Source organism: Candoia aspera, chromosome 2, assembly GCF_035149785.1.
Source record: "Candoia aspera isolate rCanAsp1 chromosome 2, rCanAsp1.hap2, whole genome shotgun sequence".
Classification (NCBI taxonomy): Eukaryota; Metazoa; Chordata; class Lepidosauria; order Squamata; family Boidae; genus Candoia; species Candoia aspera.
This window is the reverse complement of record NC_086154.1, coordinates 135,701,509-135,726,570: the sequence shown is the minus strand read 5'-3', so window position 1 is coordinate 135,726,570 and position 25,062 is coordinate 135,701,509. Positions and strand designations below refer to the sequence as shown.

Here is a 25,062-nt window from a genome sequence, read left to right as displayed (position 1 = left end):
TTTCCTTCTCACACTGGTCTCTTTAAATTCTCTTAGTTTTATATCTTGTGGGGAAGTTCCCACATACTTACTTCAGTACTGTAGAGCTAAAGTAGAAGTAATCTATTTCATCACATATCCCATTCTTTCCTTCAAGTTTAACACTACTATGGGATACAGATTCTAAACAAAAGTGTTTTTTCCGCCTTGAAATCAATACATTCTATTTATACTTTCTGTCTGGCTAAAGCACTGACAATTAGATTTTTTTTCTTTCCAGGCCTGCTTTGTATTCTACAGTACATTCATAGCTGTTTTTTCTCCTTCCTAAAACTTCTGCACAACCTTATGTCCATTTGAGGCAACGGTGCTCAAGGTTCTAATTTAGACTTCTTCATTTTCTTGTCTCCCTGTTGAATTTCTTTCTCTGGTTTCGTTTTTTCCTAACAAAATGAAAAATGTATCTCCATCAGTTATTTTCCCAACTGGGATTATTGAAATTTCAGTTCTTTTTAACAGCCAGAACCTCCGCAATTGGAACTGCTTTCAGAGTCAGCCTGTATACCTCTTCAGCTTTACATTTTTTTTGGCGTTGAATGTTATGATTCTTTAGAGAGGATAAAATATAAATGCATTTGTGACTGCTGTAAAGAAGATCAGAAGCCACTCCTTTATCTTTTTTTATTTTCTCTTTCTTATTTCTTATTTCTTATCATTTTCCCTTTACTTTTCCTTTTTTTTAAAATGTGTATTGTTTTTATTCCGTAAAAAAATTCAATTAAAAAAAATGCTAGGATTCTCTCTTCCTGTCCTGCCACCCTTTTCCTCTCAACTGCCACTCTCTTCTCTTCTTTCTTTTTTTCTCCCCGGCTTCCTTTGAGGAACCCACCACTCTACACTTCACCTAGTTTCGGAGAAAGCAAGCCACTCGCTTTTCCGTCACAGACGCCCACCACTTCCTAGATCGGCTACCGCGAACCGAACTTCCCCTCTACGAGAGAGACAATTGCGTATGTTCTGGCCGCAACTTGGGGTCACGTGCTCGGGATGAGTGGCACGGTTCCTTTCTCTTTCCGTAGTAGCTTCTTCCGCCCGAAGTTGTCACGTGAGCTGCCCGGCGGCGGAAAGCGCGCCCGAAAGTCCATCCCGCTTTGGTTCTCTCGGCGGCCGCGGTGGGAATGGCGTTGCTGTTGCTGCTGCTCTCGGGCCGGCGCTGCTGCCTCTATGGCGGCTGCGGCTTGCGTTTAGGACTTCGCCGAACTCCTGTACCCGCTGCCTCCCTTTACTGGGCTTTACGCCCACCAGAGCCTCCCCCGTGGCCGGCCCTGAGGTGAGAATCCGGGCTGGGAGGCACGCCGGCTCCTTGGAGCCTCTCGCCGGTGCCAGAGAGAGGCTTGGCGGTGGCCGCCGTCTGTATTCCCGTCCTTATAGGTCTCCGTGCTTCCTCCCGGACTTCCATGCAACGGGGAGCTGCATGCGCGGCCCCTTCGTGCTGGAGGCGCGGGAAGATACTTTGAGTGGCCCCCTCCGCCCCTAAAGTCACCCGATTAAGTTCTCAGCCGGCGGTGGTGGGTGGAAACTGTTCTGTTCCGTATCGGTTAATCCCCACCTCAGGTATTCTGTCCAGATTATCCTTTAAGAATTCGAGGAAGAAGGCAGAGGCTTATAGGAGGGCAGTGAGGGTGATCCGGACTAGGAGCTGAGACAGACCTGTGAGGAGGGAGAGGAGCTGTGCATGTTTAGTCTGGAGGAAAGATGGCTAAGGCGGGAACCGATCGCATCATTTGGATACTGTATCTGAGCGGAGGTCACAGTGAAGTAAGTCAAGACTTGTTCTCTTCGGTTCCGAAGTACAGGAGACAGCATAATGGGTTCAAGTTAGGGGAAGGGAGATTCCGCTTGAACGTTAGAAAAGATTTCCTAACGATAATTACTATTCAACGTGGAACCAATTCCTAGATGGGTGGTTGGCTCCCCGTTTCTAGCCTGATGCCTTAACCACTACACCAAGCTGGCTCTTAGACAGCTGTGTTGGGATACTTTAATTTGGAGTCCTCCAGTAAGCAGTGGGTTGGGGGGGTCAGTGACCTAAATAGCCCCTTCCAACACTTTCATTCCATGAATGTGCTGTAGGATAATGGGAGATGTAGTCCAGTCCATCTGGAGGACATGTCGTTGAGGAAAGAGGCTTGAACGGTGTGAACCCAAACAGTCAGAAGTAAATACAATCTGGGTGGGCTATACATTTTGCTGTGCCATGTTTTCTTTAACAATTGGTTATTGTTGTAATTGTTTACAACAGCTGGATTTGTACAACATGCTACTTTCAAACCAAGCAAACCACACTAAGGAGTAAACCCTGGCTCTGTCTGCCACTTCAGAACTCTGGTTACTTCTTCAGTACCAGTTAACCAAAAATAAGGCTATACTTGGGGATATTTCAGAGGGCCAGAATATCATTTGCTTCATTTCACTGATGTGATTACTGGCAACAAAAAGAAAACACTTCTAAAACTGAAGTACTACTGAAGTACTACCTAACTAAGGAGATTCTTGCAATTTCCCTAACTTGTTATTTCCCTAACTTGTTAAGTTTTCTATGTTCAGAGATTTAAGGCAGATAGTTTTTTAAATTTGCATCATGCACTAGCAGTCTAAAGTGGTCATTCTGTATAGTATATAAAACATCAACATACATTTACAATTTGGCTTTGGAAAGAGTACTTGATCTCTTACTTGGAAGAAAATCTGTTATTTCTGCCAAAATTGCTTTAAATCTATTTGGGAGAAAGTAGTGGATCATATAAATGTGACTGTGTGACAAAAGATAAAATTTTCAGAGGACACTATTCTCCCGAATTACATACCGGGTACATGGAATTTGACAACTGGACAGTGTAAATGGATTCTTCATGCCCTTACTGTGGCCAAAAGACTGATATTGCAGCATTGGAAAGATAAATGTATGACCCCATTAATTGAATGGATTGAAGACCTGGTTATATTTGCCACCTATGAGAGGGTTGCCTATAGACACAGACTTTGTATAGATAAGTACAATGAAATATGGGACTCATACAAAATACAGTATAGTCTGCCAAGAAAAATGTGAAAGCAGCATCCTCCCAAAGGGTCAGACATGACTAGGTGCTTGCACAGGGGACCTTTCACCTTTTCACAGAAAAACATGATGGTTATATAATTGTATTTGATAGATAGATAGATAGAGGATTGTAACTGTTTACTGTTGTAATGACATTTAATATTTTTATTTTTTTCTGTTTTATTTTTCTCATTTTTAAAGCACTTGTTACATGTTTCATTTTTTGATAATATATGTATCTTTGTTTATTGTTTCTTTTTTTCTTTTTCTGTTATTTTTAAAAGCATTAAAATAACTTAAAAATTGCTTTAAACCCATAATGTCTGTCTTGTTTCAAGGTTAGTGGAAGGTGGAATGATTGGCATTGATTCCTCCTTTGAACCCTCCTAGTTTTAGCACTTGTCACAAAGTTTTTCAAAAAAGGAGCTTTACCACATTGGCTGATGAAAGTAAAATTGATTGTTATAGGGTTTTTTTGTAGTTGGGCATGGTATAGAACAGTGTTTCTCAACTGTGGCAATTTTAAGATATGTGGACTTCAACTCCCAGAATTCTGGGAGTTGAAGTCCATGTATCTTAAAGTTGCCACGGTTGAGAAACACTGGTATAGAACAATGAATTTTCTTGACTTGGATATTTTCCTGACCGCAGACTATTAAAATGATATTTAACGAATCATAGTATCTGATTAACAAGGTATGTATTTTGCATTTTTGTTGAGCATAGGTCTTAAACTGCACAACTAGATTTCAGTGTTATTTTGCTTTAGTAACAAAATTATATGTACTCCATTTACAATTATTCGTGATTCCTATGAAAATGTGTTCCAACCTTTTTTCATCACAGGCATAAACAGCTGTACTGTTTGACTAAATATCAGTCAGAGGTAGCTGTTCTCCATAATTCTGTTACTATCTACAGTACTAAAGCTATTTTTGTGTGAGCTAAAAGGCATAAAAGAGATACATGACAATGCAACTGCTGAACTTGAATGTCCTTTTTTCAGACTTCCAGAGTGCCATTTTTCTTCAAAAGCAGATTCAAAAAAGCTTACCTCTGTTTTGGTTTCAAAAGTCAAAAACTTGAATAAAAAGTATGAAAGATGTTTGGAAAGGACATTCCCACGTTTCTATCAGCTATACTCAACATTTTTAAAAGGTGGGTTTTCATTTAAAAGTATATTTCATAATTTCAGTGAACAGGCAACCCAGGAACAATGTAACTGTATCTTAATTTTTTCTCATATGCAAAATGTTTTAAATTCAAAATATCCTGTTTCAGGTTTGAAAGGGACTGTACTGATAATGTTGAAGTGTGTCAAGATTGAAATGGCTCTGTTTTAGGCCTTTTTGTACAATTCTAAAACTGAATTGAACTAGCCTTTTTCACATGTAAAACAACCATTTCAAACTCAAAGTGGGATGTTTCTGCATGCTATTCTTGTACACTGAGCTGGAGTTTGGGGAAACAAGTACTTATATAATCAATAATTATAATTAATATATGTGGCATTTTAGATACATGCACCCAATTCAGATATAATGAAAAGAGATTCTCATGCTTGTTCCTCCCCTTCCCATTTCTTTTGGATTTACGAGGAAGAGTAAAAATGCATCCTTACAATTGAAATGGAACAATTCATTATGATGCTCACACTTCAGGAGTCTTGTTTTATTTAGATTATGGCTTCTTTGAAACTACACTTTGATCCTGACTTGTTCTTGGGAACATATTTCATTAAGCTCAGAAGTCCTAGGGAGCTGTTGCTTGTTGAGTTCTTGAGGAAGAGGGAAATAGAGGAGAAGAGTAAGTGAGCTTTAGGCTTCCAAAAGTTTGTTCTTTTGAATAAAGGAATGTTTCCTATGAAACCCGAATCGGTCCAGGGTCTGATCTGAGGTGGAACAGGGGAAGAGATGAACATATGAGCAATATGTTTTGAATGAAAGAGAGAGAGAGTGTGTGTGTAAAATTAACTTTTATGAAAGAACTTGGGTTTTGCAGAATGACAAGAAAGACAGGAAGAGATCCTCAGCTGAAAGAACATGTGTAAGAGGAAGAGCAGGGATAGCTGAATGTCTCCTTATTTCTCAACAGTTATCTCATATCTCTCATTCCTTCTAAGAAAATAACGATATGCAAAGTCATGTATAAATAGAGGTTATCCTTATGACATGGCTGAAGAAGCTTATACAGTGAAGAATATTAGCAGTGCTGATATTCTGGGTTTCTATGGCATGCCCTGATACCATTAAATCAGGAGGGAAACAGTTAGATTGCCAAGATTGTTTAGAGACTGAAACAGAAAAATGAGCAAGAGAGCCAAAGTGGGCCTTGAAACCGATGCAGGCAAGAAACTAACATTTTGTCTAGAGAGGGATGGGTAGTGATATTTTCAGATTAAAAATAAATAAATTAAAAACACAACATGAAAGTGGAAGCTTGTGGAGAACAAATCTGAAAAGACCTATATATTCTGTTCAGGCTTACAGGTTTTCTTTTCAGAAGCAAAAGAAATAAGAAGAATAAAGGCAAACATGTCACATAAAAATATACAGTTCCATCAACTTCCATACAGGGAAATGGAGAGACTAAGACAGGTAGGTTTGTATTCCATGTTCTCTTTTTCCTGTTGACTTTTTGATGCTTAAATTGCAGTATATGTTGGAGTTAACAGGTTAATTTTAGGCAGTTTCGAATTCCCGCACTTCAACATCAGCCTTTATTCATACATGAGGAATTATCTTATGTGCTCTAGTAGACTTCTTTGCTTGTATGTTGAAGGATTTTAACAAAATGAGGTAGTGAGAAATATATCTGCTCTGGAACCATGTTTGCCTTAGTTTGATATGGTGTTGTTTTGCAGATGATTCTCTTTTGAAGTGACCAGAAATTAGGAATGGACAATCTGTCCAAGGCTTCATTCATTCAGCAATAATCTGGAGACTGCATTGTGATTAGGGAAAAAGCAAGCAGCAGATGGGGCTCGAGCTAAACCGGATATGAGGCCACCTACTTTCTGACACTTTGTCTCTGACACAGTCTTATATCTTTCCAAAGCTGATGGCTGGAGGAAAACAACTGACAGTTCTTATCAGAGGTCTGAACGGATTTTTGCACAGTTTTGAAATTAGGGCGTGGGACTTATGAGATACGGCCTCGGGGCTGATGTAGATTCCTGGCATAACCATAAGGCATAAACCATGTCTTAAAAACACAGTGACTTAAGTTCTCACAATGCACCGAGAGAAAACCAAACCTACCACATAATGGCCTTGTGTCCTAACCACTATTCAGACTGTAAGCAATGCAGGAGAAAATTTATATCAGGGGCAACCTGGAACATGCTGGTTATAGTTAGGGTATTGTGTGAATCCCAACAATTACAGTTTTTTAATAAATCTTGGTTAAATTAATCATGATTTAAAATGGTGAGTGAATAGAGTGATTGTGTGCCATAGGGAGTAGTTACGTTGAACTGATGGTGCTGGTATGAAGAGATTCCTGGGCAGATTGCAGTTTCTTAAATTTCTTCTTTTAAAACTAAACCAGTTGATCTCTGATGAAAATATATAGTTGCATACCATTCCATTTACTTTTCTGGATGTAGTAGTTATGTGAGAATTCTTTTAGAGGTATATTTCTTCAGTAAAGATAATTTTATGTCGTAGTCAAAATGTTTTGAATTATTGCACGGCATCAAAGCAACTAATTCAGCCTTCCTCCCCCCCCCCCCCGCCCACTTTTTAAATCTACTTTTGCTCCATACAGTCTATCTACTTTTCTTTACTCAATACATGGGGTAGATTAGGTAAAGAGGGAGAAAATAGCTGTGTTCACAGTTATTTAATTGAATAAATTAATAAAAATAACCAGAGGTGGTATAAATATTGTTCTGCACCATGATGTATTTAATTTTGGTTTGTTGAATAAACTATCATGAATACAGGTTTAAAGCCTAAAACCCAAAATTGCACGTATTTTGTTTAAGATGCATTCCACAGTGTGTGAAACCTTATGACAATTAGGAATTAAATAGCTGTAAGTTGAACTACTGAAGGGTTTGCTCTGAGGTTTTTGCTTGTAGAGATAACAAAACCTGGTTTTCAGATGTTCAAGGAAAATCTTTTATAGGTTTTCAATAATATTTACTATAGGCCTGAAAATAAAGATCCTATACTAGCTTGGAGCAAAAGCTGGAGCTCTGAAGGCAAATCTTTCCTGATTGGACTTCAAATAAAACTTCAGAATCTATTGGCATTGTGTGTAGTACTGCAATATGATATTCTGTGTCAATTATATTGAGATTATCAGTTTCCCATAGTTTACCACTTGGTAAAGGACAGATGTTGACAGAGCAAGGTTGGATGTAGGCCACAATTCTTAAAATTGCTGCTGCTTGTACATAGTACTTAGCAGCCTACGCATTCCAAAACTTAACACTTCAACAGGAAAACCGTCAAGAAATGTTTACTTTTGCATTGGAGTGTTAGTCCGATGCTGCACAACTGAAATATACAGAATATAGCTGTTACTGCTCTCTGATGTTCTATAAGTTGAGGTAATAATTGTCTAAGGTATATACGGCTATATTTTTAATCTATGGAAGACAAAGAATGGTACGTAGGAGGCGACTTTCCCAATGGAGGATAATGCTGTAAAATATTTCATTGGAACTGATTGCTGCCTGTGCTTGTAATACGTAATAACATCTTGTACTATGCAAATAGTATATAATAAATTGATGTATTGCAGTTGGTGGTGATTTTGAAAAGTGAATGATTTGGATCCGGAGGAACTTTTCTGGATTCCACTTTAAGTAAAAAACTATTATCAGTCACGACCCTAGATCTGAGTTTTTACCGTGGACTGTAATTCCCCTGTGACAAGGGGAGTTTGTTCACTGAGCTATTTTAATGTATATGTCCAGATGGGATGCTAAGGGACCCGTAATTATTAAAGAGGTAAGCCAAGGGACTGAACTGCTATCCTAAATGGCCTTAGAGCTGAGACTGTGCTCCATTTCCTGAAAATTGTCAAGTTTTGGCAGCACAATTTTGTCTCTAAAATTAAGGGTATGAATAGGAAAAGAGGATCACTGCAAGGTCGTATGCTCCATTCCCATCCTTGACCCCCCCTCCCACCAAAAACTGACTTCCTTTAGAGGGTTTTAAGACTCTAAAACAAAACAAACCAAAAAATTAGCCCCTGCCTTTTCCATGAACATGTCACTGGAAAGCCTTCTGCATCCTTCCAGGATGGTGGCTCCTGGTCTCTCAGATGTCACCTACCCTGCAAAGAATACCAGGAGGCAGTAAGTGATAATTCTCAGTCCTTTCTTCTTTATTTCATACATAATTTTTTGGATTAAGGATTTTTATTACAATAGTAAAAACTAATACAAACTAAACTTAAAGAAAGAAAAGAGAATAGAAAGAATAAAAAGTGCAAGAAAAAAGAAAAAGAAGAAAATATAATAAAGAATAAAATAAATATATAAAGAAGTGACTTCCAACCTTCAGTACAACAAGTATAGACATATTTAGTAACTCTTCATCCCCTATAAGGTTACAGAGAGATACCTTTTTATCCCATATCCCATCCCTTATCTATAAGCAAATCCATAAGACATCAACTTTTCAGTCCTGGTATCAGCAAAAAGTCTGTAAAGGGTTGCCAGAACTTTGCAAAAAAAAAAAAAAGTCTTATTTTAACCTTGATCAAATATACCAACTTTATATTCCTTTCTTTTACTTCTAACAGTCTTAATCTTTCAAATATTGTTGAAGGATTTGATTTCTCTTCCATTTTCTTTATCCCATCACACCAACTTCTTCAAGGCTTTAACAAGCCTCTTTTGTAGATCCAAAAAGAAAACATTATCCAGGTCATTCTCTTGGTTTGTCATTTGTATTTCCCCTTTAATTTTTAAAACTTTTGTATATCCTTTTCCAAATCATTCTCTTGGTCTGTTATTTGTAGTTCCACTTTCGGTAGTTTCTCTGCCTTGTCCGACAAAATTTGCTCCACATCTGTCATTCCCTTATTAACATCTTTTGAACATCCATAGAGTCAGACTTCATTACTGACACTGTTGATATTGTAGCTACTAATTTCTGGCTCCATTCTTCAAAGATCTCCTTTAATATTTCAAATGTTACAATGTTTTGTGTCATTTTGTAAATCCCAGTACTAACCAACACCAAAAGCAGGTTTGTATTTTTTTTCCTTCTACTTAGAATCCTTAGTCCCCTCTAGTGTCCAATTTCTAAAATCGTAAAATTGCTTATCTTTGTTATGACTTACAGTAACCTAAGATAACCAAAGTAAATCTGGTTCCCAGAAGAAGCTATTTATTTTTTATAGTTAATGTCCTATCTTTGAGCAAAGAACCACGCTGACACAGTATCTTGGTCTCTAGTGTTTATTGAACTACTCTAGTAGACAGAAAATCCTGTCAAACTGAAAGACCATGGGAAACTCACACAGATAAACCCAACTCTCAAGGTGGGTCTGCTCTGAGTTTCTTTGAAGGAAAGTTCAAAGCCTCTAAACTATGCATGCATTTTTCCCCCTGGATAGGGGCCCCCTCCTGCTCACCATCAGTACTCAAGACAGTTAATTCCAAATTCTTACAGTAAAAGTCAATATTCCAAATTTACCTGAATCCTTAATCCATTTATAACATTTTTAGATCAAAATCTTATTTAGCTTTTTGCTGCTTATTTCAAATTCTTTAAGTTCTTAAGCTTGTAATTAATTTTTCTTTTGTTCAGAGTTGAAGATAAACTCACCCAGTGAAGACTTTTCAAACGTGTCATTCTGAAGGTCTCTAATAGCTTTAAGATGGTTAATAGGCAATTCCTAAAAGTGATTAGGAAGTGAGGTTTGCAAACTTAGTGTCCTTTGAAAGGTTCTACTGTGGTTGCGAGCAAGATGGCTAATCCCTTCGTCTCCTAGCACTCAAACCCATGGAAGACCGCTGTCCTGCAGTCTCCTTGTGAGGAGCAACTGTCCGGAGCACATGAGGGCAATCTCCCATCTTCCCCTTGTTTGGAGAGGTTCCGAAGAACTGGTCTACTCACTGGTTTTTCAGTCTTTGCCATGGTCGTCGGCTCTGCCTTCACAGAGACACCTTCAGTTTCCCACGCCTCCCCTGGAAGTCCAGTTCTCAGTTCTTTCATCTTCTCTTTATCCTACTTGTAGTACTTTCACATCTGAGTATTGCGACCCTAATAACTAAGCAGTAAAAGTAAGTAACCTTTATTTCAGTCATCAACTAGCATAACATAACATTCAAGAATAAAATTATAGCCATCCCATTGTGTTAATAGTCTAACCCAGGGTTCCCCAAAGTGGTCAGTATTGACCCCCAAGGGTCACTGACACTATCCAAGGAGTTGATAAATAGTTGGGGGTCAAAAGGGGGTCAGTAAATGGCTGAGGGTCAATAGGTGGTCAATAAAGGATGGAAAGTTGATTGGGGTCAGTTAATCTTTTGGGGTCTCTGTAGAGCTCCACACCATTCCCTAGTCCTGAAGATGAGGTGGCTAGCGGCAAGATATTGTTACCCAGGGTTGGATGGTCAGCTGCCAGCAAGAGCAGCCTTGAGTTGTCTGTGTTGTTGTTGTTGTTTGTAGTACTACAGTATTAAATTATTTTCATATAATAAATGTTTGGGGTTGATGAACAGTCTGAAACTTCATGAAGGGATCAGTGAGCTGAAGAGCTTGGGGACCCCTGGTCTAACCTATATACTATAAGAATTGACTGAAATTTAGATCACTAGCCCAAACTATAAAATCATGATACCAATATCACTAAGAGTTTTAAAGTTTTTAAAGACAAAGGTGAATAATATCTCTACTATATTTGGGTAAAACTATAGAGTAATAACTGAAGATAAATTAAAGTAGCTATCATGAAATATAAAATCACTGTATAACTAAAATCTAGAGGTAAACTATATTTAATATCAATATGGTGACTATAACAACTATAATAGTGTGGTATAAAATAGAAGTTTGTAAAGGAATGATAGTAACTTAAAAGGCTAAAGAGCTAAAAATGACCAATTGTAACAGCTGGTTTCCTGCATTGTTAAGGGGATCTCTAGCAATTAATAATAACAGTAACTATGCATTGTTTTTGTAGTTTCGCAGAGACCTTATCAAAGCCATTCCTGTTGGGATTCTTTCTCTTCCACCCTTTGCCAACTATTTTCTTCTTTTGCTTATGTAAGTAGATCCTTGTCTGTACCTAGATGAAGCATCCCTAAGCTTTACCGGGAAAGTTGGTGGTGGGATTAGAGATTTCCAAAAAATCCCAGGGCTAAAAACTAGAATGGCGAGTTGAAACAAGATTCTAGAAGAAGTCAGTGGCGAACTATTTCAGTACTCAAGAGGGTGTTTAGTGTTTTATAAGCCCGTGACTGGAAATTTTGGCAGAGTCAGGCAACAGGTGTAGACTTTTCTCTTTATAATTTACATGCATTATTCCTGGTTTGTGGAGTATGATTGTTACAGTATAGCTTATATTTTAGCAGCTACAAAAATAAATTGTAGAAGAACATATTTTAGAAATCATAAAAATGTTCAGACCTAAGTATTTTCAGTCTGTGCACTTGACTAGTTATAATCCCACATTCTTATATATACCCTGATTAAATAATTAATACTCATACTTTTTGTAGCATTTCTGGAGAATAATTTGGAACATAGCCCTTTTGCCTTCTCTCCTGTCTTCTGACACAACTGCTAAATGCTTTAAAATGCTCACTTTTAAAAAAGGATAATTTTGATGATTTGGGAAATGCTTAACAGAAAAAATTGTATTGCCAAAAACACTGTCACAATAGGCATTTTTCCTGCCCTGTTTCTTCATAATTTTTAAAACTATTTTAGAAGTGTTAGATAAAACAGGCATGAATAGGGTGAATTTGTTCTCACTTTTATCAGCCCAGTATGGCTGGATGGCAGGGCAGCTTGGCCTTGCAAAACACTGTAACTTAGCTATAGCCGATTTGTATTAAAATAAGATTAAAGGCTTTACTGATAAAGCCTGTGACTGCTCAGCATAGGATATGGAATATGTGGCACTACACAAGTACAGGATTGGTGTATTAATTTAACCTTCCACCCACTTTCCATGAGTGCGAGATGGCTTACAAACAATATTAAAAAAAGAAATACATTGGAAAACAAAGCAGAACAAAATACAAATAAGAATCACATTTGCTATTAATGGAAGCATCAAGGTAAAGCTGGCCTGGCACCTAAATTATGGCATCTGGGAAGAGAATTCCAAAGAAAAGGAATTTCCTGAGTAGCCTTCCTGAAGGCAGAGGAATCAGATTTCAGACCGTTATTTGCATTGCCAGGTCAGATCCTACACAGTAGAAGCAGCTTTACTGGATATGTTGAGAATGTAAGACATCGTGTTTCTTTTCCTTAAGTAGGTTTTCAGCAGCACTGTGAAGATAACTTGAAAGTGTGGGCAGGACCTGGCTAAATTTCCAAGAGAAGAGTTCCAGAGGATTTCTGGTTGCCAGGGCCATGGTTACAATTGCCAGACTGCTGTTTTCTTCTCCCCTTAGTGGAAATTATCTTAAGTAAAAGCTTACACTATTGGTGGGAGCTGTAAAATCCATTCCTTGGTGCACCATTTGGGTTTCCTTGGCCTAGCTTTGACTGCAAATGTATAATACATATGTTCCTGAATTTCTGCTTGTTGGTGCATGTCTTGGTTTAGAAGTAAGTCACTTCTTCCAAACAATTTCTCCTTCCCAAGGTATTTATTCCCAAGACAGCTCTTAATACGCCACTTCTGGACTCCTGAACAACAAGCTGAGTTTCTGAACACTTACCACAATATGAGGAGGGAGGCATATACTGAAGTGATTGATGGTCTAACACATCTATCTCACTTCCTAGATTACTCTCAGCTTCGCCAACAGATGCTATATCTCTGCAGAAAGGTACCTCCTTCTCCAAAAACCTCCAATGACAAGCAGTCTTGGGTTTTTTAAAGCGATGCATTATTCTTCAAAAATAAGGCTTTTGCTTTTTTGTGAGCTGCCTAACCAGTATTCAGTTTTTTAACTTTTAATGCTTTTTCTTGCCACGGCATAGTTCACATATGCTAAGCCATTATTTGCTTAACTATGGTTTACTAAATTGGATGGTGCAGTACACTAAGCCATAAAACACAAGAGTTGGGTTCAGAGATTGTGCTAAATTATGAACAAGTAAACCACATCCTGGTTCAGTACAATATGTGAGCAAAACTGGAGAATCGCTCCCCTGCAACTTTTCTAAAGCACAATGAAACATTTTTCAGGGTGTGCCAAAGCTTTTAGAAATTGCCCTTATACAAGGTACGTTTTGCCATTAATATGCATGCAGATGAGTCTACCGTCAAGTGAATAGACTGTATACTTCATCTCATGTAGGCAAAAGTGTAAGAATGTTTCAGTTATTTAATGTTTTGACACTGGTGAAAAGACACTGTGTAGATGCACTCATAATGCTTCATAGAATAATTTCAGTGTACATCATAGGGAAGAGAAACAAATAAGCAAATGTTGGTAGCATCTAGTCTTACATGATACAATTGTAGGGAGGTACCAGACGACAGTTGTAGGAAGGTGTTGGAAGGACTTTAATATTCACATTTCCTGATGCAGTGAGACAGAATTTGGCACATGGTAACGAAGAGCCTGGTGGGAGGATGCATAAGCACTTGTGGTAGTTGGCGTAGTTGTATGCAGGATCAGATCCTACTTCATACTTGGGAAACATTGCTTTTCTGTTTCTTTCTTAATCTTCAAGGTTCAGGAAGGATTTCACCCAGATGTAACAGAGCTTAAAGCTGTGAGGCCTTTATTTGTGGGGCATCCCTTTGGTATCCAACAGCTCCCGGTTCAGCATGTGGTAGGTGCCTTTTAGGGAATGAAACTGGATTAACTGCTTAAAAGCCTAGTTGTCCCTTTATGATGAAGCTGTCACTACCAACTGCTCTGGCCGCTCATGTGCTTTGGTTGAAAGGCTTGAAAAACAAGGAAACTAAATCTCTTCCCACTTACAAATCTTAAAATGCCATATTCAGCAATGGCTTCGATTTAAACCAGGATGCTATTGTATCTGCTATCATTGTTCATCCCTGCTGCCTTGTCCATTGGCTTAAGTATTTTTTGGAGATGAAGACTCAGGTAGTCTTCATTCCACATTTTGATCTGAAAGCCTTTGAGCACTTTAATGTTACCTTTCCTTGTTTTCCTCAGAAAGTTCTCAGTCGTGTTTTGTTCCTGACACCTCGCTTGCCATCTTTCTTCCTGAGAAATCGCTTGAGAAGCCATCTATCTGAGTTGTATTGCCTGGACCAAGCAATGGTGAAACTAGGAGTAAGCGAGCTGACTGATGAAGAAGTGCAAGCAGTAAGATAAATTTGTATGAGATGGACAGGCTTTGTTGTTGACTGGACCAGTATTTATTCATCTGCTGCCTCAATTCTCATTGGCTCTGGGCAGTTTACAAATAAGTAATGGTCCAAGTTACCCGTCTAAAAACCAATATAGACTTTCAGTGACCAATAATGTGATGGCTTATTCAACAAACCAGGTTTGAATTAGTTTAGCATAATGTGGGCACCAGATGGACAACTGTGGGCACCATCCTGCCTTGCTTTTGGTTGCGCAGGAATGCTGTGGAGGGGAGGTCTGCCTATCTGTCTGCGCAGCTGAGAGAGGGTGCATTAATGCTCTGGGCAGACAGCCACACTTAGAGGGATTAGCTCCTTCCCCCAGTGACCCTAGATGTATTGATTTTTGCCTCCCATCAAAAGTATCAGCAAAATTCCAAGTCCCAGAGGCCAAGCCCCAACCTTTGGGGCTGTATGCAGACTGAGGGTTACGTGCCTCCGATCTAGAACGTTGTATGTTAAAGCAGGGCAGTGACTGAGAGAACCAACACAGCGCTTGGAAGTGCTCTTTCTTGGGTTTAATGATTCTTTGTGAAATGAGGGCATCTTGCTGCATTCAAAAGGACACCTCTGATTTTTGCAGGCGTGTTACACCCGTGGCTTGAATTCCGTTCATCTGAGCCCATCTGCATGCAGGCTCTGGTTGAACCAGTGGCTATCCCTCTCCTCTTCACTAAGAGGTAAGATTGGCTGGACTATTGGAAGGAGGGCTATTACAACTATTCTGGAAAATTTCTCACATCAGAATGCGCGCACACCCCTCTCTGCCTAACTGGGTGCCTGTGCAAATAAAACCTGAAAGGGGGCTAACCATGAGTAAGTCAAGAACATTAAAGCAGAATCTCTTAAAAATTAAGATTTTTTTTGCTGGGCTACCACGTGTCACAAGCTGTACTGATCATGAGCCATACCATGGTGACATATGGTAGTACGGATAGTCTTCAGTTAATGACAGTTTAGGAGTGGAATTTCTGTCGCTAAGTGATGTGGTTGTAAAGCGCAGTCACGTGACCGCATTCCTTAGTGACAGCAATTCCAGCAGTCCCTGTTGCCGTCATTAAGCGAGGATTGTGGGTCATTAAGCAAGAACCTCCTCACAACTTCCTGCCAGCTGCCAACAACAAAAGCCAGTGGGGAAGCTGGCAGGAAGTTGCAAGTCCCAGGTGGCTCGCAAGCAGGCCAGCAGGCAGGTAAGTGGCTGCTGTTGGGTGGGGAAGGGTGTGCGGGTGGCTGGTGCAGTGTGAGCGTGGCTGCTGCCGAGTGGGGGAGGGCAGGAGAGGGTATGTGCATGGCCAACACGGCAGGGCTGCTGCCGGGTGGGGGAGACTTACTCGAGTGATTTGTGCCCTTTCCTGCCAGCTTCCCCATTGACTTTGCTTGTGGGAAGCCGGCAGGGAAGGTCACAAATGGCAATCGTGACCACGGGGCGCTACAACCGTTGTAAGTGTGAACAGGTTGCCAAGCGTCCAGTTCACAATCATGTGACCATGGGGGTGCTGGGACAGCCGAAACTTCAAGGATTGGTTATAAGTGCCACTCGTTCAGCACTGTCGTAACTTTGAACGGTTGCTGAACGAGGGTCGTTAACCAAGGACTACCTGAAGAAAAAACTTGGATTGGGAAACTCAGGTAAGCAGGACTGTGTACTACACAGCAGAAGAGAATTCCGTCAGGATAATAGCTTGGTATTATCTGCGATAAAAACCTTCATATCCTGGAGTTCAAGTCAGGGAAAACTCCCTGCAATGATAAATGCCAGACATTGAACAAGCAACTCTGAAGAAGTTGGAGAATTCTGGCAGAAAACAAGGGGATTCTCCCGAGAATCCACAAATTTATTACATTATATTATATAGGTAATATCTATATATTATATATTGTTAACTGAGTTCTTGGAAGGTCTTATCTAGTCATACCTAGTCTCCATCTAAATATATGTTTCATTGTCGTGTGTATAGTATTTAAGATGGATCACTGTAATATTTTAACTCTGGTATCCTACACTTTTGAGCGTTCTTGCTGCTATAGTTTAATAAAAGCACACAAACTGAAAGTCACAGCTTTCGTTTTTAATAAAGTTTAAGGCTTCTGGGCAGATGAAAATCTTCAAACAAGATCAAAATCCCAAGTGAAGAAGCCAATTAAATAGGGCTTAGCTTATTTCAGTATCTTTCATACCCTCCTTTTTCATAAATATGTTCTCTGATCATTTGTTCCCAATCTCCATTTATTTCCATGTCTTATTTAAATTTAAAATAGTGATTAAAAACAAAATGTAAACTCAATGTATGTTCAACTGGCAATTTGACCCTAGGTTTTTGGATATGTGATACTTTATATGGCAATACAGACTCAAAAACGAGATGAATTCCAGTCATTTGGAATCTTAAGGTTGTTAAAGGGGAGGAGTGTACAAAATAAAAAATAAAGGTTGGCTGAGCAAATACACAACTAATACCTCCTTAGGCTTACTTATGCAGCAGGATAAAAACATGTCACATTTTATTTCTTGAAATACACAATCTACATTCTTGACACTGTTAAGGGATGTATAAAGTGGTTAACCCTTTTTAAAAATAGATATAATTTAACTGTAAAAGGTATCAAGCTCAAATAGTTCAAAACAGCACATCAGTACCATGAAGGAAAAGCTCAGCTATAGCTGACTTCACAAAACTTTTGATACAAAAAAATCATCAAAGACATGGCCTTTTTGTGGCAAATAAATACCACTACAGTAAAACCCCATCTTGTATTACCTCAGTGGTAATTTAATTTGGGAACCTAGAACAAGCTGTCCTCCAAAAATCTGAGTAATGGGGCCAGATCATGCGGAAAGAGCAGATACTATTGGACAACATGGGTCAGGGCCTTGCCCCATTTCTCTGTGTAAGGAGTATCAAGGCATGGTGGGAATTATGTCAGAAGCTGTGACACTGCTACAAAGATTATTAGAGACAAGTAGACTGATGCATGGCAAGGAGGGGCCACAGAGAAGATGGTTGTAAATAGAAGAATGCCTAAATTGGAACACTAGGAAAGATTAGTGTTCTAGCAGTAAAAATAGTGATCTTAGCTATAAAAACATCGCAAAAATAAAATTGTGTTTAACCTTCTGCACCCAAATAATTTATTTTTTAAAATGAAAGGGTTTTCTCAGATTTATTGAGGATACAGTAAATGAAAGAGGTAAGTCTTGTTCTTCCTAGTCCTTTTTTTTTGAGGGGGGTCATTCTAAATTGAGAGTTCCTATTTCTATAGATTAGAAGAGCTCTTTGCAATCCAGTTATGGTGTTAAAATGTTTAAGAATATAATTCAGTGCAATAAAAAGCTATTATTAGGACTATCTAGATCCCTTTCAGTCAGGTTTCAGGCCGGGATATGGGACAGAGACCGCATTGGTCGCACTTATGGATGATCTCTGGCGGGATGGAGGGAGTGCATCTATCCTGGCTCTCTTGGACCTCTCAGCGGCTTTCGATACCATCGACCATGGTATCCTTTTGGGGCAGCTCAGGGGATTGGGGGTGGGCAGTGTAGTTTTACGCTGGTTCACCTCCTTCCTCCAGGGCCGTTCCCAATCAGTGGTGATAGGAGAGATCTGACCCTCGACCCCTCCATTGTGGGGTGCCGCAGGGTTCAGTTCTCTCCCCTCTCCTATTCAACATCTACATGAAACTGCTGGGTGAGATCATCCGTCACCACGGGATGAGGTATCATCAATATGCTGATGATCCCCAGTTATTTATCTCCATTCCGGGTGAAGTAAGTGATGTAGTCTCCACCCTTTCCAAGTGCCTGGGGGCTGTGGGGGTCTGGTTGGAGAACAACAGGCTTCAACTGAACCCTGGTAAGATGGCTGTGGATTGACAGCCCCGCCACTTCCAGGAAGTAGTCATCTTTGGTTCAGATCGGGTGGCACTGCCCCATTTGGAACCAGTGCAGAACCTAGGGTCCTCCTGGACTCTCGACTCCTGCTTGAAGAGCAGGTAGAAGTCGCGACCAGGAGGGCCTTTGTACACCTTTGGGTGGTACGCCAGCTCCACCCATTCCTGGATCGAGATGCCCTCTGAACAGTCACTCATGCCCTTGTCATCTCCCATATAGACTATTGTAATGCGCTCTACATGGGGCTACCCTTGAAGAGTATCCAGAAGCTTCAGCTGCTCCAGAATGAGGCTGCGCGGACAGTTACTGGTGCTGTAAAATCAGCCCACGTGACACCACTGTTACGTGAGCTGCATTGGGTACCAGTTTGCTTCCGGGTCCAATTCAAGGTGTTGGTTATCACCTTTAAAGCCCTGCATGGCATGGGACCAGGCTACCTGAGGGACTGTCTCATCCTCGTAACATCGACCCGCCCCACCCGGTCAGGCAGGGAGGGCATGCTACGGACCCCAGCAACAAAGGAATTTCATCTAGCAGGGTCCAGGACATGGGCCTTCTCTGCAGTGGCGCCCGCCCTTTGGAATATCATGCCCCCGGAGTTGAGACGGGTTTCCTCGCTCCAGGACTTCCGGAAGAAATTGAAGACCTGGTTCTGCCACCTTGCTTGGGAGGGGGAGGGTAACAGCTCCACCTGGGGGTGGTTGGTGCCATAGCACCCCTATTGATTGGGATTCCATCTCCCCTTGGATTTAATATTTATCTTATTTATGTTTTTAAAACTGATTGAGGCTTAGATGTTTTTATTATCTTTTTTATTGTAAACCACCCAGAGTCCCCCATTGGGGGAGAGGGGCGGTAATATAAATCTAATAAATAAATAAATATCTTTTCAGACTCTGAGACGTCACTCTTGGTCCATGCGATGGTCTTACTTTCTACCAACTTCACTCCTTCCTCCAAGGGCTAACTGGAAGTGGCCCCTTCTGGACTATTGAATGTGTGCTGCATATTGACTGTTGGCTGAACCAGAAAGGAGAATACAGTTTTTTCACTGACTAAAAAAAGGGGAGGGGGGAAGGCCAGAATCCAGGAGGAGAAGAAACTCCAGTGGATTTGTTAGTGTTGAGGTGAAGCTAGAAGAAACACTGCAATATGAATAACATTTTCCCACTGTTCTGGAGAGAATTGCCAAGATAGCACAATAAAATGCCTCTGCAGGAGAGTTCACAAACTTTCTATTTAAGTCTGGTTCAGGTATGACCTTGTAGGTCCCTTTCTTGGATTGTCAGAATATAATGTATGACTGTTCAGCCTTATACTTGTCAGTCCAAAATCTTGCTAGTGCTTGAGGCTGGAAAGACATACGTACTCCTTCAAATGGCTGTAATAAAGTTTGTTTCATATTGGCCAGGGAGCAGTGCAGAATTTTAAAAAATGAACAAGTTAATTGCAGAATAGACATTAGTACAATGCAGCTTCTTTGCTAAATGTACATTGTCCAAATCATGTATTAGTTTCTATGCTTTTGATATTGCCAGCTAAAAGGGGAGAGATCAGTTTGTCTTAACGCCAGTTGTTTCTTCCATCCCCCTTCTCTTGAGATGTTTCAGGGATTCTATTTCTCTCCAGTCGCAGCTGTGAGAGGGAATGGGTTGGAAAGGCTAGGAGGCCAGTATTGAAGCTAAAGCCTCTCTCCATCTAACTGTATCACAACCCCCCCTTTTCTCCTTTTTGATGATTTTGCAGGACTAGTGGTAAAGACCCAAGGCAGCAAAAGACTGGGAGAGGGCAGTTGATAGCGCTGTTCACTGCTGTCAAAAGGGAGTACCCAATCTATTCTGTGGTCTTCCAGGATCTGTAAGATTGCAAGTTTTTAAAAAAAATTATGAAGTGTAACAGATTTTAAAAATCCTTTAGTAGGGGAAGAAATTAGACTGCATGTAGTATACTAGCAGCTGGAATTCTGGACAGAATGTAAGATAGGGAGGAAGTCTATTTGAGCAAATCAAAAAATGTGTAAGAAATAGATATATTAAATGTATTTTACTTGAAAAATGAATGTTTACCATTAAAGATGGCAAGTTGGCTAACAAAAAAAATGCATGAGTCTTTTAAGTGTGGAGTTTTTAAGCCATTCTGTTAACATAGCACCATTATGACTCCTTGAGTATCTGAGCTTGACTAATACATTACTGGAAACACCAGAGCTGTGAATAGTTTCCCCTATAAAGTAACCAATGACCACTAAGTTCATGACCCAGGTCTTCATTTACACACACACACACCTTACTCCAAGTAATAGGACCAGTCTTTTTAAAATAAAACCTATACAGGGGAATAAGCCCTTGATGTATGAAAAGATTTTTCCATAAGGTTTCACTATGAGGTACATGGATAGACTTGTTGCAAATCAAAGTTAAGCCAAACCGCAAGAAGTACCTTAGGTCATACCTACGATGATCCGATGCAGAATCTTGCTTAGTTTCTTTAGGCAGACGCTATTTTACAAATGCTGACTCTGCACGTGCTTATTATGTTGCCCTTTGGTTAAAAGCAGCTGAGAAAGTGAAGGAGCATGCTTAGATACCAGAAAACGTGTATGTTCACTGGGGTCTGTAAGTGAATACAAGATAACTACAACATTGAGAACAAAATCCACTTGATGTAAGTTTACGCATTTATTTCTTTTTACACTTAAATATCCTCTTTAAATACAGCATTATCACAATGAAAAGAACATAAAAGGCAAAACAAAATGTAAAGGACCTGACAAGCTTTGGATTCACATTGAAAATGCCACCTGTGTATTTCCTGCAGGAAAGCAGAGCTATGAAGTTATCAGTTGCAAGTGACAAGAGGACAGGGCTGGTACCAATTATGTCAGACCAGGGCTTAGTTAATAGAAGTCTCTTCCAGGTAGTAAAAGGGCTGTCCTGTAAACAGTTCAGTAGCACCAAAAGAAGGGAAAGGTGAATGTACCACCACATTAGAGTAAGAAAAATAGTTTTGTTACTAATAACAAAAGGGAGACAGACAAGAGAATATGCCTTTTTGCATTGAAAGACGTTCTTTAAACAAAAGCTAAGAAGTCCAATTTCTAGTACAGGATTTAGAAATCAAATTCTGTCATTTGAGGTCAATGCCCAGTCTTAATTTTTTCATACTGCTCAGGAAGGGGTGTTTTTAAAAGTAATTTCCCCCTACAAATAGCTATTTACTGTTGTCTTTTTCTTTCATAACTAAGCATTGCTTTATCCCCCCTAAGGTCATGGACACAAAAGACCAGCAGGTAGATCTTGCTGGTTCTCATGCAAATGATGGCGGCATAAAGCCAATGTAACATTTAACAGTTCAGATGCTGTGTGTTTTTTTCTTCCCAGTTATCTATGCCTCTGGGTGAGAATGCAGTTTTTAGTATTCGGTTTCTACCAAGCTATTACATTAATCACTGCATCCTGGAATGTCAGCCATGAAAATTGTTTCTGCATTATCAAAATGGAATTCTGGTATTTAAGTGTGAAGTTGCTTCCATCTTCAGAAAGTGTATTCCCCCAAAGCATCTGTCAGGGTTGGCATGAGGCCAAGGGGTGCAACAGCTTAAGCACTCAGCGGGAGGAGATTCTTGTACTGCCAGATCTGCAAGAATTGAGGTAAGCTCCATTTAAAGCTTGACTTTAGGGCTGATCATGCCCAATCCCCAGAATAAAACCATGCAGTTAAAGGCGGCAAAGCCTCTGGCTTCAGCCACTACTTTAGAGCATATCCACAGCACAACGGTTCCTAATTTAGGGCTACAAGAGCACAGCTGAAACAGGAAAAAAGACAAGTACACCTTGTCCTGTAACCAACCTGTGCTGGTAACAGCTTCTTACAGTGCTGTTTTCACTGTAGTGGTGTAGAAAAGCAAGCAACTCTGGGGACAGTATTGCTGTAATTATCCAAAGTGCTTTTCAGATCCTGATGCTTTTATAGGAGATGTTCGGCTTAACTGCCTTCTCTTTAAGTTCTGTACCTACCAAGCTATGTACTCGATGTAGAAGGAAATTGTTCTAGAAGTGGCACATCCCTATTCTGCTCGATTCAAGTGAAGTGCACCAGACGCCTTTGCTACAGCCAGAGTCGTATCCGGGACTGGCTGCCTTCAAAAATAAATCCAGCCGCTTACAGCACCACTGGTTTTGTAAGCTACACGTGTGAGAACTGGGAAGGATCAGACACCAACAGACCCTCAAACCCAGCAGTAGCCTGGGGGTAAAGCGGCATGGAATGAAAGCCTAAGCAGCCCTCAGGAACGAGACCAGCGTATAGGAAGGAGAGGGTGTGTCATGCAGCAACATGTGTGTGGCTTTTTAAAGACAGAAAAAGGACTTTTTAAGGCTGCACGTTCATCCTCTTACATCTTAAAATGTACAAAGGAGACATTTGCCCACTCAGCATAGCACTGCTTCTAAACAATCCTCTGTAAGAGGCAGTGATGAGATAGCAATTAAGTACTTACCAGTTGGGCAATGCACAGGAGCCTGGCAGTATGCTATATGATAATCAGCCCAAGGAGAACTTGGGTGAAATAAAGTGAAAATCAGACAGGAGTTCAGTACTGAAGTCTTCGCAATACCGTCTGTTCTGAAGAGTGCACAGGAGTCCATGGGCTGGAATAGCGTTACGTGTCAATAGCTATCGTCAGTTCTTCTCTGCTGTTGCTTACACAGCATTTACTCGTGCTCGCTTCATCTTACGGAGAGTCACGTTTGGGAGGATAGGCTTTTCTAGATGTACTGGCAGCACTGACTGCTGCCAGAGTTAAGTCAGACCTGGCTACTGTCAGAGCTTTCTTGCTATGCCTACGCCCAAGCAGCTTTGCAATTAAGGGACATCAGTCCGAGCCTGTTAATCTCCTTTCCGGACTCAGCATCTAGAAACTGATATGGCCCAGCTTCTACAGAAGTCTAGTTATATGCCTGGGGGTGGGGGTGGGGAGAACACCTTCTATTTAAGTTCTGATAGTGCCCATGTTAACTCTCAGCTGGGAGGCAGGTTTTGATGCAGACATACTGTATATCCCTCCACGGGCTACCCCTCTCATGCATACGGAGTTACGGGTAATTTAAATATCCAGAAGCCTTCGTGCAAGTCATGGTAGGTCTTGAGCAGTCTGAAAAAAGGAAGAACCCTCAGTACAGGGAAACCAGTTCTTGCTAAGCCCCGGTCCATTTAGAGGTACACCGCAGGGGTGTAACGTGAGCTGGGTCAGAACAGGTGACTACAGAGAAAGGCAATGATTATCTGCTGTTCACTGCAAGACAGAAGAAGAAAAGGATGCCCATGAGGCTGGAAGAGAAAAGTGCTTTTGTTATCCTATAGTGAGGAAAGTGGTCAAAGGGGTGAGTGGCAGCTGTAAGGACATCCTTTCTCCTTTTATTCCAAGACCAATTGGAACGATTAATCACACACTCCCCCAAGAGGGGGATTGCAGGTGCCACTTATTGCACATCTACTGACCCCTAATGCTTGTGACCCAGCAGGCTGCAGCTCTACTGCATAAAGACTTGGTGCCCTTTCAAGTCATCCAGAATGCTAGGTTGCTAAGCAAGGACCAGGGGAACAGAAAGCTTTCAACATCACCTCCACTTTCTTGTGCAACTAGAATGGGAAAGAATGAAATTGTGAAAGGGAACACTGACTAATAAAACTGTGGGGCAAAAGGTTAAGTACTTTGTAGAATTCCCTGCCCACCCAAACTGGCAGTTCTTTCAAGAGGAAGCTAGATCCCACCCGATCCTGGGGCATCCAGTGTTCACAGAACCAGATCCCCAAAGGGGTTCTAACTGGAGGTGACAGACCTCAGCTCAGGATCAGAGTCAGTGACAGGTCATGAGTCACACGATGTCCGTAAACATTCAGCATTTTTTTTAAAAAAGTAAGTCCCAGCAAAGGCCAGCAAAATGGGCCATGAACATGTTTGGATGAAGCTACTGGTGGGGGCAGAGGCTCCAGGGTGAAAATTGTTTTGTACAACAGTTGCATGCCAAACTGTAGGTGTAGCTAGTCATGATCCAAGTTAATTCATGGTGAATTTAAAAAATATATGGGACTCTTCCAGGGAATGAAGGGCAGTAAATGTCACATAAATAAGAGGTTGCAGAGCTTAAGCTGTGTAACTGGTTAGAGCAGTTCAAGCAAGTAAGGTCACTGTTACCAAGACACAGCACTGAAAGTGACAGAAGGGGATGGGTGGCGGCGGTGGCGGCAGCAGCTTCGCTTCAGATGAGCAACTGGAGGGAGAGATTCCACCACGCGTAGAGACTGACTGGTATCACGAAGTAGCAACGGTGTTGTTCTGTTCTGTCTGCCCTCCAACCCATCCAGCGCTTTAGAAAAGGCAGCTTTGCTCTATTGCTTCCATGAGACACATTCACGTTTGGTCCTTGTAGGATGGAGTAAAGTGCCTCCCCTACAAAGTTCCATGTCTATGGGTCCAACCTCTTCAGAACCAAGAGGCTGCCCAACTAGTAGACAGATCCTCCTACTCTGAGGCAGCCGTAAGTGCTCGTTTTAGTTCCTTGTGTGGCGGAGCCCACACAAAGCAGCCCCTCTCCTCTCCCTCCCCCACCCAATA

General features: G+C 40.7%; 1 protein-coding gene across 3 annotated transcripts; it reads left to right on the top strand.

Annotated features, from left to right (window-relative positions):
• Positions 1-1,122: 1,122 nt before the first annotated feature.
• Positions 1,123-20,199, top strand: LETMD1 (LETM1 domain containing 1). 3 transcript variants are annotated; one of them, XM_063293780.1, is made up of 9 exons: positions 1,124-1,309; positions 4,089-4,240; positions 5,564-5,679; positions 11,234-11,316; positions 12,869-13,055; positions 13,909-14,010; positions 14,361-14,513; positions 15,141-15,237; positions 19,408-20,199. In XM_063293780.1, exons 1-9 carry the CDS (start codon positions 1,158-1,160, stop codon positions 19,503-19,505), a joined length of 1,140 nt encoding a protein of 379 aa, XP_063149850.1. In that variant the 5' UTR covers positions 1,124-1,157; the 3' UTR covers positions 19,506-20,199. The 3 variants fall into 3 exon arrangements, with proteins under 3 accessions (XP_063149852.1, XP_063149850.1, XP_063149851.1); XM_063293781.1 differs by having other exon boundaries at positions 19,340-20,199; XM_063293782.1 differs by lacking the exons at positions 5,564-5,679; positions 11,234-11,316 and having other exon boundaries at positions 1,123-1,309; positions 13,012-13,055.
• Positions 20,200-25,062: the final 4,863 nt, after the last annotated feature.

Excerpts from the sequence above, each read along its gene's own strand:
- LETMD1 (XM_063293780.1), top strand. The coding sequence starts at position 1,158 with ATGGCGTTGCTGTTGCTGCTGCTCTCGGGCCGGCGCTGCTGCCTCTAT. Across the intron at positions 4,241-5,563 it reads ATACTCAACATTTTTAAAAG|GCTTACAGGTTTTCTTTTCA; the intron begins GTGGGTTTTCAT and ends TATTCTGTTCAG. Across the intron at positions 15,238-19,407 it reads CCTCTCCTCTTCACTAAGAG|GGCTAACTGGAAGTGGCCCC; the intron begins GTAAGATTGGCT and ends CCTTCCTCCAAG.